The 13,957-nt window shown below is 42.3% G+C and overlaps 1 protein-coding gene across 2 annotated transcripts in view; it reads left to right on the top strand.

Moving 5' to 3' along the window:
* FOXK1 (forkhead box K1) overlaps window positions 1-13,057 on the top strand; it is a 57,760-nt gene extending 44,703 nt beyond the window's left edge. Inside the window, exons 8-9 of one of the 2 annotated variants that reach the window (XM_075104846.1) lie at window positions 893-1,120; window positions 3,410-13,057. In XM_075104846.1, coding sequence (XP_074960947.1) covers window positions 893-1,120; window positions 3,410-3,633 — 452 coding nt within the window. In that variant the 3' untranslated portion in view covers window positions 3,634-13,057. The remainder of the gene's footprint in view (window positions 1-892; window positions 1,121-3,409) is intronic. The other variant, XM_075104847.1, reaches the window with a different exon arrangement.
* The last annotated feature ends 900 nt before the right edge of the window (window positions 13,058-13,957 follow it).

Here is a 13,957-nt window from a genome sequence, read left to right as displayed (position 1 = left end):
GGGTTTTTTTCCCCTCCCTTCTGGTTTCTTCCCTTACTTCCATAGCTGGCAAAAGCTTGCAAATGTGGGAAGGCCTCTTTGTAAATCAACTGATATGCAGGCCTGACAGCAAGCTGTTGCAGATTTTTGGCTGCAGGCATTGTTTAACATCTTAATGCCTTCTCCTGCTGTGTGTTATTGAGTCAGGCCAATTCGCCTGTAATTACCAAGTAAGCTATGAGATTTGCAGTGACTGCTGTCCTTATCACAGCTATAATGTGCCCGTAAGGGAGATGATGCCTTTTTAGGACAAAGGGTCAAGTTATAATCTTGATTATTTTTTTTGTGGCTGGGTGGCTTATGCTGTAAGAAAGATGTTCTTAATATTGGTAGAGTATATGTGCAATAGAGAATATTTTATTGTTTTCAAATATTCATCCCTGACCTTCTGATGTGCTTCAGAATAAGTGTTTCAGAGGGACTAATCTTCCCTATTCTTATGTCCCTGATTGCAGTGCACCCTCATGAGGAGGGTGAGTGAACCATTACCTTGTCAGAGGTGACTATACCATATGAATCAGCCTGCAGAAAGGGTGTGTGTGTGTAGATCCTGATCCTGCCTAAAGACTTCTGGGTACTTTTTACAGTATTAGGCCTCTAGGAATATTCTCAGCTCCTTGGAGTCCAAATATGTTACTTCTGTGACTAAGCTGTGTCTCAGCCTGAGAAGCAATGCTTTGCGTTCCCACTCTGTAAACCTTGTAGGACACATCAAAGGCAAGTGATTTTATGGTGCTGAACTATTTTCACATTTGTAAGCCTGGGGTTATGTATCACTGCTAAAATGTTAATGAGAATAAAGCCTGCTCCTAGGCTAGGGTGGTAAATGATTATTGTCTGTTCTCCTCTTAAGCAGGCATGGATGAAAAGCCAACGATTGCATTTGCCACAATACCTACAGCCAGCCGTGTTATTCAGACAGTCGCCAGCCAAATGGCACAGGGTGTTCCAGGACAGACAGTCACGATCCTTCAGCAGGCAGCTCCAGTGACCATTGGGCAGCATCAGCTCCCCGTGCGAGCAGTCACTCAGAATGGGAAGCATGCTGTCCCCACCAACAGCATCACCGGCAGTGCTTATGGTAGGCTCTGTTTCCATTGCTCTCTGATTTTTGATTGTTCTCTGAGCTTAGCAGTTAGGCTGTAAAGCTGTAAGAGCTGTAAAGCTGCTCTGCAAGTTATTCCATGTGTCCAATTCCAAAGGTTATCAATTCTTCAAATTCTGTGGCTGTAAACATTAGTGGTAGAGATCCTTCTGCCCACCTCTGTTCCCTTTCCCTAGTGGAAAAGTTTTGCTATCTACCACTGCTGCTGAAAAGTCCAGTGTCTTTCCTTTGTCCTTGGCTATGAATTTATTACTACTTATAGTCTCTACCTTTGAGGGTTACTTGTTGGAAGTGTTAGTGATTCTTGTATAGAGCCTGTTTTCATTTGTTTTCCTCTGACAAACAACCTTTGCTTTCAGCATGCCAAATAATAAAGTTTCCGTGGTGCTCTTTAGATCTTGTGAAATAAGACTCCACAGAGTATTAAGAAAATAACATACTTTCCCATATCAAGGTCTTAGAGCCTGAGAGAAATAAGATCTGTTTCATCAGGTTAATGAATGTAGGATTTTTTTTAAATACGGGATGTGTTCTGGTCATTTGTCAAGCCTGATTTTTAAAATCCCATACGAGCTATTTCTTGGCAGCCTCCTCTTATTGCTTGCTCAGCACCTCAGGTTTTGTCCAGTTAAGGATAACAATTGGGGATGGCAACATCCATGTTTCTTACTCCCCTTTTCAATGAGATGGTAAGCACCTCTGCTGTCCCAGTCTGGTGCTTACAGGGAGTTTGAAATAAAAGGCACTGGTGGAATTTTCATGGCTTTCATGCAGTGAAGTTAGGAATGTTTCTACAGAATTTTCTGTCATGTCTATTCCCAGTATCACCTGACTTGGACTTGAATTGCGAGAATCTTATTGGAGCAATGAAAAAATGATAGCAATAAGGTTTTTTATGCAACTAAGATATTAGGATAGTAAATAGATTGGAATGGTGGAGTTGCTACTGCCCAGCGGTAGTGTTTGTCTAATGTAGAATCAGACAGGTTTTTTTATTTAATATTTTTATGTTAAACTATTCTAATCTCACTAAGACTTTTCTAGCTCTCTCTCATCGAATTGGAAAGTATTCCAGATGCATCTGAGGTTTTTGTAAGTGATGGTGAATTTCCTGGTTGACAAAATGGAGCCAGTGTCTCTTGACTCTTGTCTGTACAAAGTCAGCTTCTCTTCAACTGCATGGTTTAGGTTCTCTAAGTCATTGAACTGTAATTGGTGACTGCCCTCATCCTTACCCTATTTTTTTTCCTACATCCTCTTAATACTCTACAGCCTCCTTCCCATGCCTTGGTAGAAGTTGATGGCCTTTGAGGGCCTTCAGTATGTTTGTTTTGTTTGTTTATCCCAGGGCTCCTTTTTTTGATGCACTTAGCAGTGAACACACTACTAATGTTCTGTCATTCCATCCTTTGCAAATCAGTCTGGAGGGCAGAGGATGTGCTGTCTCCTGAGTCCCCTTTGGCTGCCTCTCCGGTTGATGTAGAGTCCAAAAACTGCATGTGTTTTGTTTTCCAAGCAGTGTTGTGTGCCAAAGCCAGTGTGTAAGCACATTTTCTGTCTGGAATTAGGAATTGTAGACACTTTTACAGCGGGTTGCTACTTAAATCATCTTTTTTCTCACCACTTTTATTAATGGGAGGGTAAGATCTTTGGTCAGGACCGGAATACAAGATTGTGAGCCAGAAATTCCTACGTTCTGATCCCAGTTCTGATGGGACTGCATTTGGTTGTCTGGGGTAAGCTCTTTCCTGCCCTTTATATAAGTAAGATGTCAGAAGAGTCAATATTTGGATTCTAATCTAGTTTCCCAACACATTGGCTGTTCTTACTGTGCAAGCAGGGCTAAAGAGAGCCCTCTGAATTGAAGGCACAGCACACAGATGTTGTAGCTTGCAAGAAGTTCTGACTGTAGGTGACCAGAGAACTACCTCTCGTTAATTAACATGCCATGTTAATTTTAACAGGGGATTTTTCCTCCCCTTCTGGAGATGAATGCTTAGCTAGCAATGCCTTGTTTGGCAACAGATAGGAAGAATTAAGTTCTCCCATGAAAGGGGTTGGTGAACTCGCACAAAGCTGAGACTGTGAGGGGCAAGAGGGAGAGGCAAGGCTAGCGGGCCTTTCAGAATGGACTTGAAAACAACACTTGAACATGTGCCAGCTATTGCATTTGACTGTGGTGTTTTATTTTCTTGTTTTCTGGACTAGCAAGCACTTGTGGTACTTCACATTAATTCTCTTTCTCTTTCTTGTCCTACTTCCCAGCTCTTACAAATCCATTGCAGCTTCTTGCAGCCCAGGCCAGCTCGTCCACTCCTGTTGTAGTCAGCCGGGTATGTGAGACAGGGACCGAAGAGACAGCGGCAGCCTCTTCCAGTGAACCTGAAGTCAAAAGACCCCGGATAGAAGAACAGTCCAGTGGAGCAGTCCCAGCCCAAACTGGAGTCATCACATCTACAGTGCCACAAGGACAGGCAACCAGTGAATGAAGAACCAGTGGGAGGAGCTGGAATGATAACGGGGTGGGCATGGGATGGCAACAGCCCCTAAAGCAGCTTTCAAAGAAAACAAACCGCAACTGTAACAGCTCAAAACATAGTGGATAAAGAGCTCTTTTTAAAGTCAGATTTTTTTTAAATGGGAGGTCAACAGCTGTTAGAATCACAAGGTGCCAAAAAGAATGGAAAATCCCTCCCAAGAACCCATACCTGGAACTCTCTTCTGTCTTTATGGGATTTTTTTCCTTTTTTTTTCTAAAAAGATTCAAAAAAGTACAGACAACTGATTGTATGACTGCTGGGATATTTTTAACTGTCTTCCCCTTTTGGCTCCAAGGGGATCGGATTTGCAGTTCAGCATCTAAAGGAATGTAACACAAATACAATCTGCTCCCTGGAAAAAAAAACTCTTTATTTTCTATGCCTTAATACTGTGCTTCTCAGAGCTTTGAACCATAGGACCATTTTAAAAAGGCCACCTAAGGCAATCAAATGCTGAAAGACGGGTGCAGTATCTCACAACAGCAGCATTAAAGAAACGTGGTACCAAGCTTAAAGAAAAAGGCAAATGATTTTGTTTTTTAAAACAGAAAAATTCTGAATATGAACGAATGTTTATTTATGTGGGGATTCAGGAGGAAGAGTTACAGGGCTCAACCACCTGGATTTCCAGCTGCAATTTCTCTCCATTCCCTCTGAGGGAGAATAAGATGACAGAGGAACTGTATTATTTGGTTCCTGTAAAGATATTAAAAACAAAGGGTTTTGTACCTTCAATGATTTCTTACAATTATTCATCACTTGCTCCGGACAACAGCCAAAGTATCTTGATGACTGTGGATCACAGGGGGAAGGGTGTCTCCAAAAGGTTCTGTTTGCATTTGATTGATCACATCCTGTGCTGGAGCACCAGGTTTTGTTCCAAATAGCACTGTAGGTGAAGGCACTGCCGCTGTCTCCGAACTTGAGAAAATATTGGTCGGTCTTCTGTACTAAAGCAGTTGGCCTTCACCTACTGTTGGTAGTGTAGTCCTCAACTAGATGGATGATGGTCGGGGGCCAGGGTTGCGTAGGAGGCTGTTATTGACCCTCTGCCATGGCTAACAGCAAAGCTCCTGTGTTATTCTGAGGGATGTTGAGAGCTGGGGTGAGAGGCAGCAGAGTTCATAGTGTTTAATACAAATTCTGTAAGTGTGTAGAGACCAAGGCAAAAGAGGCCTTTTATTTTTCATGTGGCAAAAGTCACTGGAGGTCTTACAGGTTTTCCTAAAGGAATTTGGAGGTTTCCTTTCACTGCCTGGCTCCCCCTCCCATCTCTCCTCCCTTGAGGACCATTTGGGTTAGCCAGTAGGAGGAGGCTTTTACTCGAACTGTATTACAGGCTCTTCATGTAGGACAAGTATCTCTTACGAGTCAAGCAGATTTGAGTCACTTCAAGCCACGTGGAACAGTGGGTGCATGTGACGCTGTGTGACTGGCAAAAAAATCAACCTCTGTGTAGCCTCCGGCTAACCCCTTCGGTTTTACGTCGGTTTGCGATCCCCTTGGCTAACGTGTCTTCTGGCAGCACAGCAGAGATCTTGTAATTTAGAAAATGCTATGGCTTTAGTAGTGGCAAAAGAGACTTAAGAGGGATGGGATATGCCTTTGGTAGGTTATCCCCCTATCTCTATTGATTTATTGTCAGGTTACTGTCTTGCACAGTCTGACTATGCTGTCGCAGAGCAGAGAGGCAAGCCCACTGCATAAACATGTTGCAAAAAGATTTCCCCAGTGTGCAGTAAATGATACTGTCAGTATGTCTGTGGGGATTAGGGGGTAAGGCGCAACTGTTCAATGTCTGCTGGAATTTGGGGAGGGGGAGGAAATCCGCAAGGTAACAGCTGGCATCACTTGTTCCCTTCTAGGTTTCCTTTCTCTTTGCCAAATCCTATTCAATAGCCAAGTCCCACTGCCTGAATAAAACCCAGCCATGTTTTATTCTCAAGCCAATTGTCTTGTGAGACATATTTCTGAAAGAAGGAAAGAATTTCTTGGTCTTGTGATTTGCGGTTACTTTCTGCAGTTAGAGGCACACAAAATACTCAGGACAGTTCATTTATCTACAGCTAGGCTTTCATAATTTAAGTGTGTGCCTGTAGTGACAAGTTATTAGATTCAATTTTAATACTTTGAAGTGATTTTGTGAAGGAGGATTGTTACAGACCACAAAGTAATTGAAGCAGGCCAGCCTCCAGCTGTCACTTTTCCTGCTGGGAAGACGAGGTGTGGCATAGCGGAGAAGTACACAGATTAGCTGTGTTTTCTGTAGCCTTTTCAAAGCCAGAATTCAATAAAATGGACTTCAGGAAAGAGCGCACAAGTGAGTGCAGCGTAGTTTATCTGTGATTAATCATTACTGCTGGTGATTGCTGGTTTAGATACAGGCATGCCTCTGAAGCAGCCCTGGGGCTAGGGAGCTTCCCTGAAGCAGAGGAGTCTTTGGGCTTCCAGTAGGTTGGGTGAGTAAGTGCAAGACAGCAACCAACAGAATACTGTTGAGGATGTGAAGCTGCCGAAGTCTTGTGGATTTTTCTTTACTGCTGCTTTTCTTTTGGAAAGCCTAAATAATTAGGCCCTAAAGTTCTGTGAACTAGTCCAGCACCATAGAAATACATCAGCTGAATCACGGTGTTTTCATACACCAGCTGCTGTTTATAGATACCTCTTGACAGTCCATCCTCAGGTTGCATGTACAGATCTGCCTCCTCAGTATTTAGAACAGAGTAACACTCTCTCACAGTTCCTTTTGTGGCTCACAATGCCTGCTGGTTAAAATGTGAGTTGAGGATAAGCAAATATCTTTGATCTGTTCACCCATTCTGCTTGAGGTGCCTGGAATTTGTCAGTTCATCCTATTGGGATTTTTGCTTTGTTAGTCTGCTCCATCCCCCTGCTTCTATATGAAGCAGCTGTGCCACTTGAAAAAATTTTTTGTAGGTTTGCCTATATATCACCTATATCATTGGCTGATACCAGGTAAAATAACAGTTCTTACTAAATCCTGTTGAGAGCTGTGGAAAAATATAGTCCTCATCTGGAACACATGAGATGGGGACATCTTGTTTCAGGCCTCCAGACAAATTCTTTCAACACCCTGCTCAGGCTGGAAGACAGCGCCACTCATCTTACAGATCAGTCCTGATTCCCCAGGCTTTCAGCTCTGAGCACTGCAGAGGAATGAAAATTAATGTGATGGTAGAATTAAGCTTTCAACTAGAAAGAAAATTTTACCTCAGTGGTTATACACAGTACTCAGATTATTTTTAAATCTATCGCCTAACTTGTTCTTATTGTCTATAAAGTTGCACCTGAGGGCCTCAATTAATTGTATTAACTGAGGAAGGTTTGAGAGGGAGAGGAGTAGGAGGCTTCACTGCATTTTTCTGCTGTCTGTATAACAAAGGTCAAGGCATGTTCAATATTTAACTTAGACCTGGGAAAACTTTAAAATTGAGTTCTTAATGTGTGAATTCACTTTTCACTGTTCCCTATTGATTTTTTTCTTCTTTTTTCCCATCTTAGGCAATGACAAAGACTAATTTTACTTTGATTGCAGTCAGTTTCTAGCAACTTTTGTTGCTTCAGTTTGCAAAAGCTGACTGCAGTTGTTCTTGGGTTTATTCCATTGGAATTCCTTAGTTATTGTTTCGTCTTGACCTTGGTTCTCGTGATACAGGAAGCTTTTTACAGTGAGATCAATTTAATCTGATTTAGTGATAACGCAACACAGTGCTGAGCACAGAATTGAAGTTCATGATTAGCTCATATATTCTTTTCACTCCTTTTTCTTCTCATATTCCTCCCTTCCCCCATACCATTAACACTGTCCCCTGTAGCATACCCAGTCATTTTTATCCACTGACAGGAGCAGCACCTTGCATTAAGCTCTGCCCAAGGACTCAAGAGTGAAAATACCTGTGGGATACATGGGGCTCCAGAGCAGGTTGAGAAAGGTCAATTTGGTCAGCCTGTATATAATTTTCATGCTGTGTTTTAGACATCTTACTGTTGGGCACAGCTTGTTCAGGAGTGTTTTCAGAGACATGTTAAAGCTTTGTAAGAGGGAAGAAATAGTTAAATAACAGCTGAAGCCTTTACAGTGCTGCTGCAATCAATGTCAAGGTCTCACTTCAGGTTTGGGGGTGGGGGGGATAAACTTGGGTTTGCATGTTTTGGACATCTGTCTTGTGTGAACTGTCATTCAGAGTTAACTTCAAGATTTTTTTCCCCTTTTTCAGTAAGGAAATACCAGCAGTGAAAAAAACTTGAAGCACAAAGGCTAGGGACCTATATCTAAACAAGTGAGGGCATCTGACCTGAGCTTTCATACAGTGTGGTGTGGAATACTTTTCACTGACCACTGGGGATGTTAAATTGATGTTAGAGCACTTCATCTGTGTTAGCAAGGGGGTTTCCCAGTGAGATATTTGGTAGCACTCTGTGTGCTAGCGTGTAAATTAATGTCAAAATACAGGATGAAAGGAGAAATGTTTCCCTGCCAAACCTAGGTTTGGGGATCTTGGATGACAAGGATTTAATCTAGTAATATTCTGTACCAGATCAAAAGCTGTTTCTTCAAGCTTACTGCATCTAAGGATTAAATTCCAACTGGTTGGTTGTTCCATCTTTTGTTTCTGAGGATAAACTAGACTTAAAAATCAGTTTATTACTGTGGTAAACATAGATCACATTAAACTGCAGTATGAGGGGAGATCAAATCTGTTTGTTGCCTCTGCCATTGGCCAGATGTAGCTGTGTAGAAATATAGACCAACTTGGGTTGTAAGAAACCTTTGGAGGTCCTTGTATAACCTCCTGCTGAGAGCAGGTTCAGCTAGATCGCATTGCTGTGACCTTGTCCAGCTGAGGTTTGAAAGTCTCCAGAGATAGAGGCTTCATGACTCTGGTCCCTCTTCTACTTTGACCACCTACGAGGTGAAAACTTCCTCAGCTATCTAAGAAGAGTTTCCCATGTAGCTGCATGCATTTGTTGCTGCTTGTCCTATCACATCACACCTCTGAGAATAGCCTAGCTCTGCTTTCTCTGCATCTTCCAAATAGGTAGTTGAAGACACCAGTAAGACCTCCTCCATTTACCTTTTCTTCAGGCTGAACCAACCTGGTTGTCTTTGTCTCTTCTTGTACATCATGTGCTCAAGCCCCCAGGGCATCAGGTGGGATTGCTGCAGGTCCCTGTCTATCTTGTGCTGGGGAGCCCAAAATCGAACACAAGGTACTCCAAATATGATCTGCCAAATGCTGGATGGGAGTGGAAGAAGATTCACGGTCCTTGGCCTGCCAGCTACATTTTTGCAAGTACAGCCCAGTACCTGTTCGGTCTCTTGCTGTAAGGCAAGTGTAAGAAACAAGAATTGCAAAGTAAACTGGAAATACTCTGGATTGCATTTGTATGTATGCAACCATCTCATCCCTCTCTTCCAAGGAAGAGTACCAGCTTGGGTCTTAGAGCTTTCTGAATAAGAGGCAGTGCTGGAGGATGCTGATCGCTTTTAAAAATATCTGTGCTTTACATTATCAAATATTAGTTTCAATGCAATGCGGAACTTGCCTTGAGTTTCTATCCTGATGCAAAATATTTCAGGTTCTTTAATCCTGCTGCTAATAAGTTGGACTAGGGCATTAAGAATGAACCTCTAAAGGAACACAACTAGCTTCATAATTTTGCCCTTGCTGCACACTGAGCTTTTAGGTTTGCAGATGCCATCCTGCAGCAAATGATCTGTCTTCCCTTGCCAGCCAGTCTCTTGGGCGGCTCCTGTTTCACCTCCCAATCAGTTTTTCCCTTCTATTTGTAGTTGTTTCCGTCAACTCGAGAGCCCTCCTCATTTAATATCATTGCTTGAAGGTCTGCATCTGGTGAGAATCTGTGTGTTAGGTTGCAGTTATACAACAGATCGCTCAGTCATGTAACTTTTTGTTTCCTTCTGGGTGAAAACTTACACCAAAGCTGCTGCTACTATAGCATACACTACTGTCGTAAAGTGTAGCTTACAATGGAGCCAGCTGTGCTGCAGAAAACAGTTACACTACAAGGTCATCTGGGTTGCTGGAACTAATGGGAGTGGGAAGTGATGCTTTCTTGCCTTTTCATCTGGACCTGATCAAACCATAGCTGTGACTTCACGCTGGAGTGCCTCTCTGTGCGGCTGCCTAGCAGCTATTTGGCTGCGATTAGTTAGATCAGCATCTCCCAGGTGGGTTGTTTGCAGGACAGCACACGTGTTTGTGCACTTGGGTGTGGATATATGCATATATAATAATTAGCAGTGGAAAATATCTAGCTGTGGTGGTGGGCTTTCTTGTTAGGTTGTCTTTCACGGGGTGGTAATACAGCAGTGAGCATTTTACTTTGGCCTGAGCAAGACATTTTGAAAAATACTTTGCTTTCTTGGAGCACTATATTTAAAGTCCAAATTTTTAATCAACTTTTAACATTTGTATTTATGTGTTCAGAAAATTCTTTTGATACCTTTTCAATTTACCAACACTGAACTAAAACCCTTCAGAATGTATGGCTGGTCCTCTCCTTATGTGTCACTTTAAGTTTCAGGGCCTGAGGGTAGCTGTGCCAAGTCTACCCCTTTGCTCTCAAGGTAGAAGAAACCATTGACAATTCATGGGTGGCAGCTGAGAAAGAAACCCTTTAAATATTTTTTTCAGAGAATATTAAATTAGATCTGTGTAAGCATAAAATTTATATTTATTAACGTGTGTGTGTAGGTGTGTGTGTAAATATATCTATATAAATGGTCCATGACTATTTCTTTCTCTTAAATGGTACTTTACACAGACCTTTATGCAGTATGTTGGTAAATTCCTGTGCCACGCACTGATTCTAAGAGAACAATGTACCTATTTTTGTAACTAACGTGGGCAGCCGGTAGAAGCAGCTTTACTTCAATGATTGCTTTCATTCCTCTCGCAGAGCAGAAGGGATGACTTGGTACTTGCATCTTCCTTGTGTAGGAGCCCTGCTTCTGGCTTTGTCAGGCTTTCAGCAACCCCAGTCCGTGCTGCACTTCTGGCAAGAAAACCCCCCAAATGGCACTAACGAAAGCTGGAATACTTTCTCGCCTCAAATTATCTCTAGATGCGGTATCAGGGAGTTCTTTACAGATTCTGCTCTGTAAGTAATGGGACCTCATTTGTAACAGAGGAAATCAGTGAAGGGTCCATGAGGGTGCTGTAAGGTTTAGGAATTCCTGTCTGTCAGGTGGCTAAGCTAACACTGGGGCACTATGATACAGCTTCTTTTCCTCTGCCGACACTGTTCTCCTTTTATGATGCGTCTGTCTCTTCATGGACAGTGAGGTGTGTATATCCCCTTAAATGCATAATTGTTTTTCTAATGTTCCCATTCACAGGGAGTAAACTCCACCTAACTGGCCAAATTTCAGTTGTGGTTTAACTCCACAAGGATCACTAAGTTCCCAGAAGCATGTGTTTTGACCCATTTGGACCTTTTGAGAATTAATCTTAAAAGCAGGTGACACTTGGCTTCCTAATCGCTCTTCCAGAAGTAGAATTTCCTTTCTCTGTAAGAACCTGAGTAAATGTTTCACCGTGGTTTCTGCTTATTGTCTGGTGGTTGGGCTTTAATACTTAAGGGAGGACAGGATCGGTAGTAAGAAGAGTAACCAGAATAGGAGCAGTGAAAGGAAACAGCTTTCCTCCTCAGCAGAAAACGGCCCTTGTGAAAACCAGGCTCCCCCTAATATTTGGTTACTGCTTTGTGTCTGCCACTGAGTTAATGCACCCAGTATCCCAGACCCCGGCACCTTTGCCATGGTCTAGACATGCTTCTACCCCACCTCAGTTTCACTTAAAGCAATCCGAAACAGAGCCCTCCTTAAAGCTAAGGGCAATGTTGAGGAGAAATGTCTGTTAGCTGAAGAAAAATGAGATTTAAATGGAGCAGAAAAAGTGATATTTCCCTCTGTTTCACTGCCTTGCTGCTAAAAGTCTGGTGCAGAACATCCTAATGTTCTGCTGATTTATATGCCGCTCTTCAGAGGTGGACAGGCTGCTAAGTAGGCAAGTTGGCTCTGTAGCAAATGAATTACTGTAAACCTAAACTTGCTTTTTATATCTCTTTTTTTTTTTTTTTTCCTCCCCCAAATGGGCTTGAAGTAGAGGGAACCAGAGTGGTGTGTTTCTAAGATCTCTTTGCTTTAATGGGAAAGAAAATGGAGAATGTTTAAAAAAAACCAACTCATTCAAATATACTGATATGGAAAATGGAAAGGCTTTAAAATACAAAAATCTTACAAGACCATATATTGTCTTGGGTTCTGGGCATGCTGTTTTTACTGCGATGAGACTGGCCTTGTCCAGCCTGCCAGCCAACCTCCGCGTAGCCAAAAAGAGCGTTTGAAGAGTCTGTAGCTAGCCAAAGGACTATGACCCAAAGAACTGTTGAAAGCTGTTTCAGGATAAGTCAAAAGATTCATATGAGCAATGGATGGTAAAGTTGGAAATTGAGATGCAACTCTGAATATTTGCTTTAAAAAAAAACAATTCAGAAGAATCTGCATCTCCCCCTGTGCAGATGCACATTCCCACTGAGTCCTTAGGGGAAGGCTGCAGTGCGACAAGGACCTGAAATACCTCAATGGCTTGACAGAAGTGTTTTGCTACAGAGATCTGGGGGAGCCTTACCCCTTTCACCTAGATTTGGCACTTAATTTAAAGATGGGGATGGATGGGGGAAGCTAAAGCCATGCTTGCATTTCAGTTCCTGGTGTTGCCTGTACAAGACACCTCCAGCCAGATGTTTTGGGTCTTGTGGTTTTTTTTTACAGCTGATATCAAAAGTATTTTTTGTGACTTGTTTTTGTTATCAGTGCTTTTTTAAAAGCAGGTGTGTATCCCAAAGGGGAAAGCTCTATCTGGGGCAGTGGATGTGAAGTTCATCTTTGTCTGGCCGTGTTGCAGCTCTGCTCCTGTGAGATGCTTGTCTGCGCAGGCAGACCTCGGCTCCCACGAGGGGTGGGAGAGTGTCCTGGTTGTGCTGAGGAAGCTGCGGCTCACCAGAGGAGACGGCAAATATGAGCATCTGAGGAGCAGGACCTGCATTTCCACATCAAATGGGATATGGTGGTTTTGGTTGTTGTTTTTTTAATACGGAGCCATACTTTTTTTTAAGGATTTGAGCTGAATGTGATTTCTAATGTATCAAGAACGTTAATATTTTAAAGCTATAACAAAGTTTTAAATTTCTACTATTTTTTTTCATTTATTTTAACTGTTCTGTTCTGTTACCTTAATTTGATGTATGTGGTTGGGGAATGTTGCTTCTCCTCTTAGCATTTGTTTCTATAACCAGAAATAAAAATTATATATGAAAGAGAAAATGCCCTGAAATTGCGTTCTGCTTTTGAGAGACAGGCTTGCATCCTGCCTGTGTAGTATCGCAGGGGGGTTAAGATTCCTGCAGCACTTTGTTGTACAGTCCACCCCTTCTCAGAATGTGAGGGGCCAGTGTTTTAGTATTTTTTTAATTTTATTTTCCGTTAAATGCTGTTGGGAGGAAAGTATATGTCTGGACACCCTGCACTGTTTGAGAGTTCAGAGATACTTCTGATGCCTTGTCGGTTATTTGGGAAGCTGTTAACTTGCAGCAGGGTGAACATGTGTACCTGTGTGTGTTTCAGATCCGTAATGCTTCCCCTGGGGACTATAAACCCTTCCAGCTCTGGCTTTCATTTTGTCATGAAATGAAACAATGTTATTTTGAAAGATAAACTATTTCAGTGTGTTAACCTGTAATTTATAACTGTTTCATTTAAGCATCTGAGGTCAAAAACAGTTCTTTATTTACCTGCCTTACAGTTAGGTTTTTCTTCCCTTGTCCTCCTAACAGAGCTTCAATTTAAGTTCAGGATTTATTTTGACTTAAAGTCATTCTGAGCTCCAAAATGGCATAGAAATACCTTTTTAAGATCTCAGTTGACACAAAGTAGCTGTATTTAATGTTTAAAAAAAGTATAGTGTAGCAAAGATATCCTGCCAGACTGTTTTGGGGGGCATCTTTAAAATTGTCATACCTCTGGCATGTTTTGTGCGGCAGCCAGACAGGGTCATGTGCGAGGAAAAAAATCTGAATGCTCATGCTTACCCCGTCTCTGTACCTCAGTGTGCTGCCTGCAATAGCTCTGACTGTTAATAGCTGGGATGATGGATGCTGCTGTGTCTTCAGAGGGCGAAAGGGAGCTGATGCTCTGGTGGCTAAGGGCCAAGGCACACTGTTGATG

The sequence above is a fragment of the Phalacrocorax aristotelis genome, chromosome 10 (assembly GCF_949628215.1).
Source record: "Phalacrocorax aristotelis chromosome 10, bGulAri2.1, whole genome shotgun sequence".
Lineage (NCBI taxonomy): Eukaryota > Metazoa > Chordata > Aves > Suliformes > Phalacrocoracidae > Phalacrocorax > Phalacrocorax aristotelis.
This window is presented reverse-complemented; position numbering and strand designations above follow the sequence as displayed.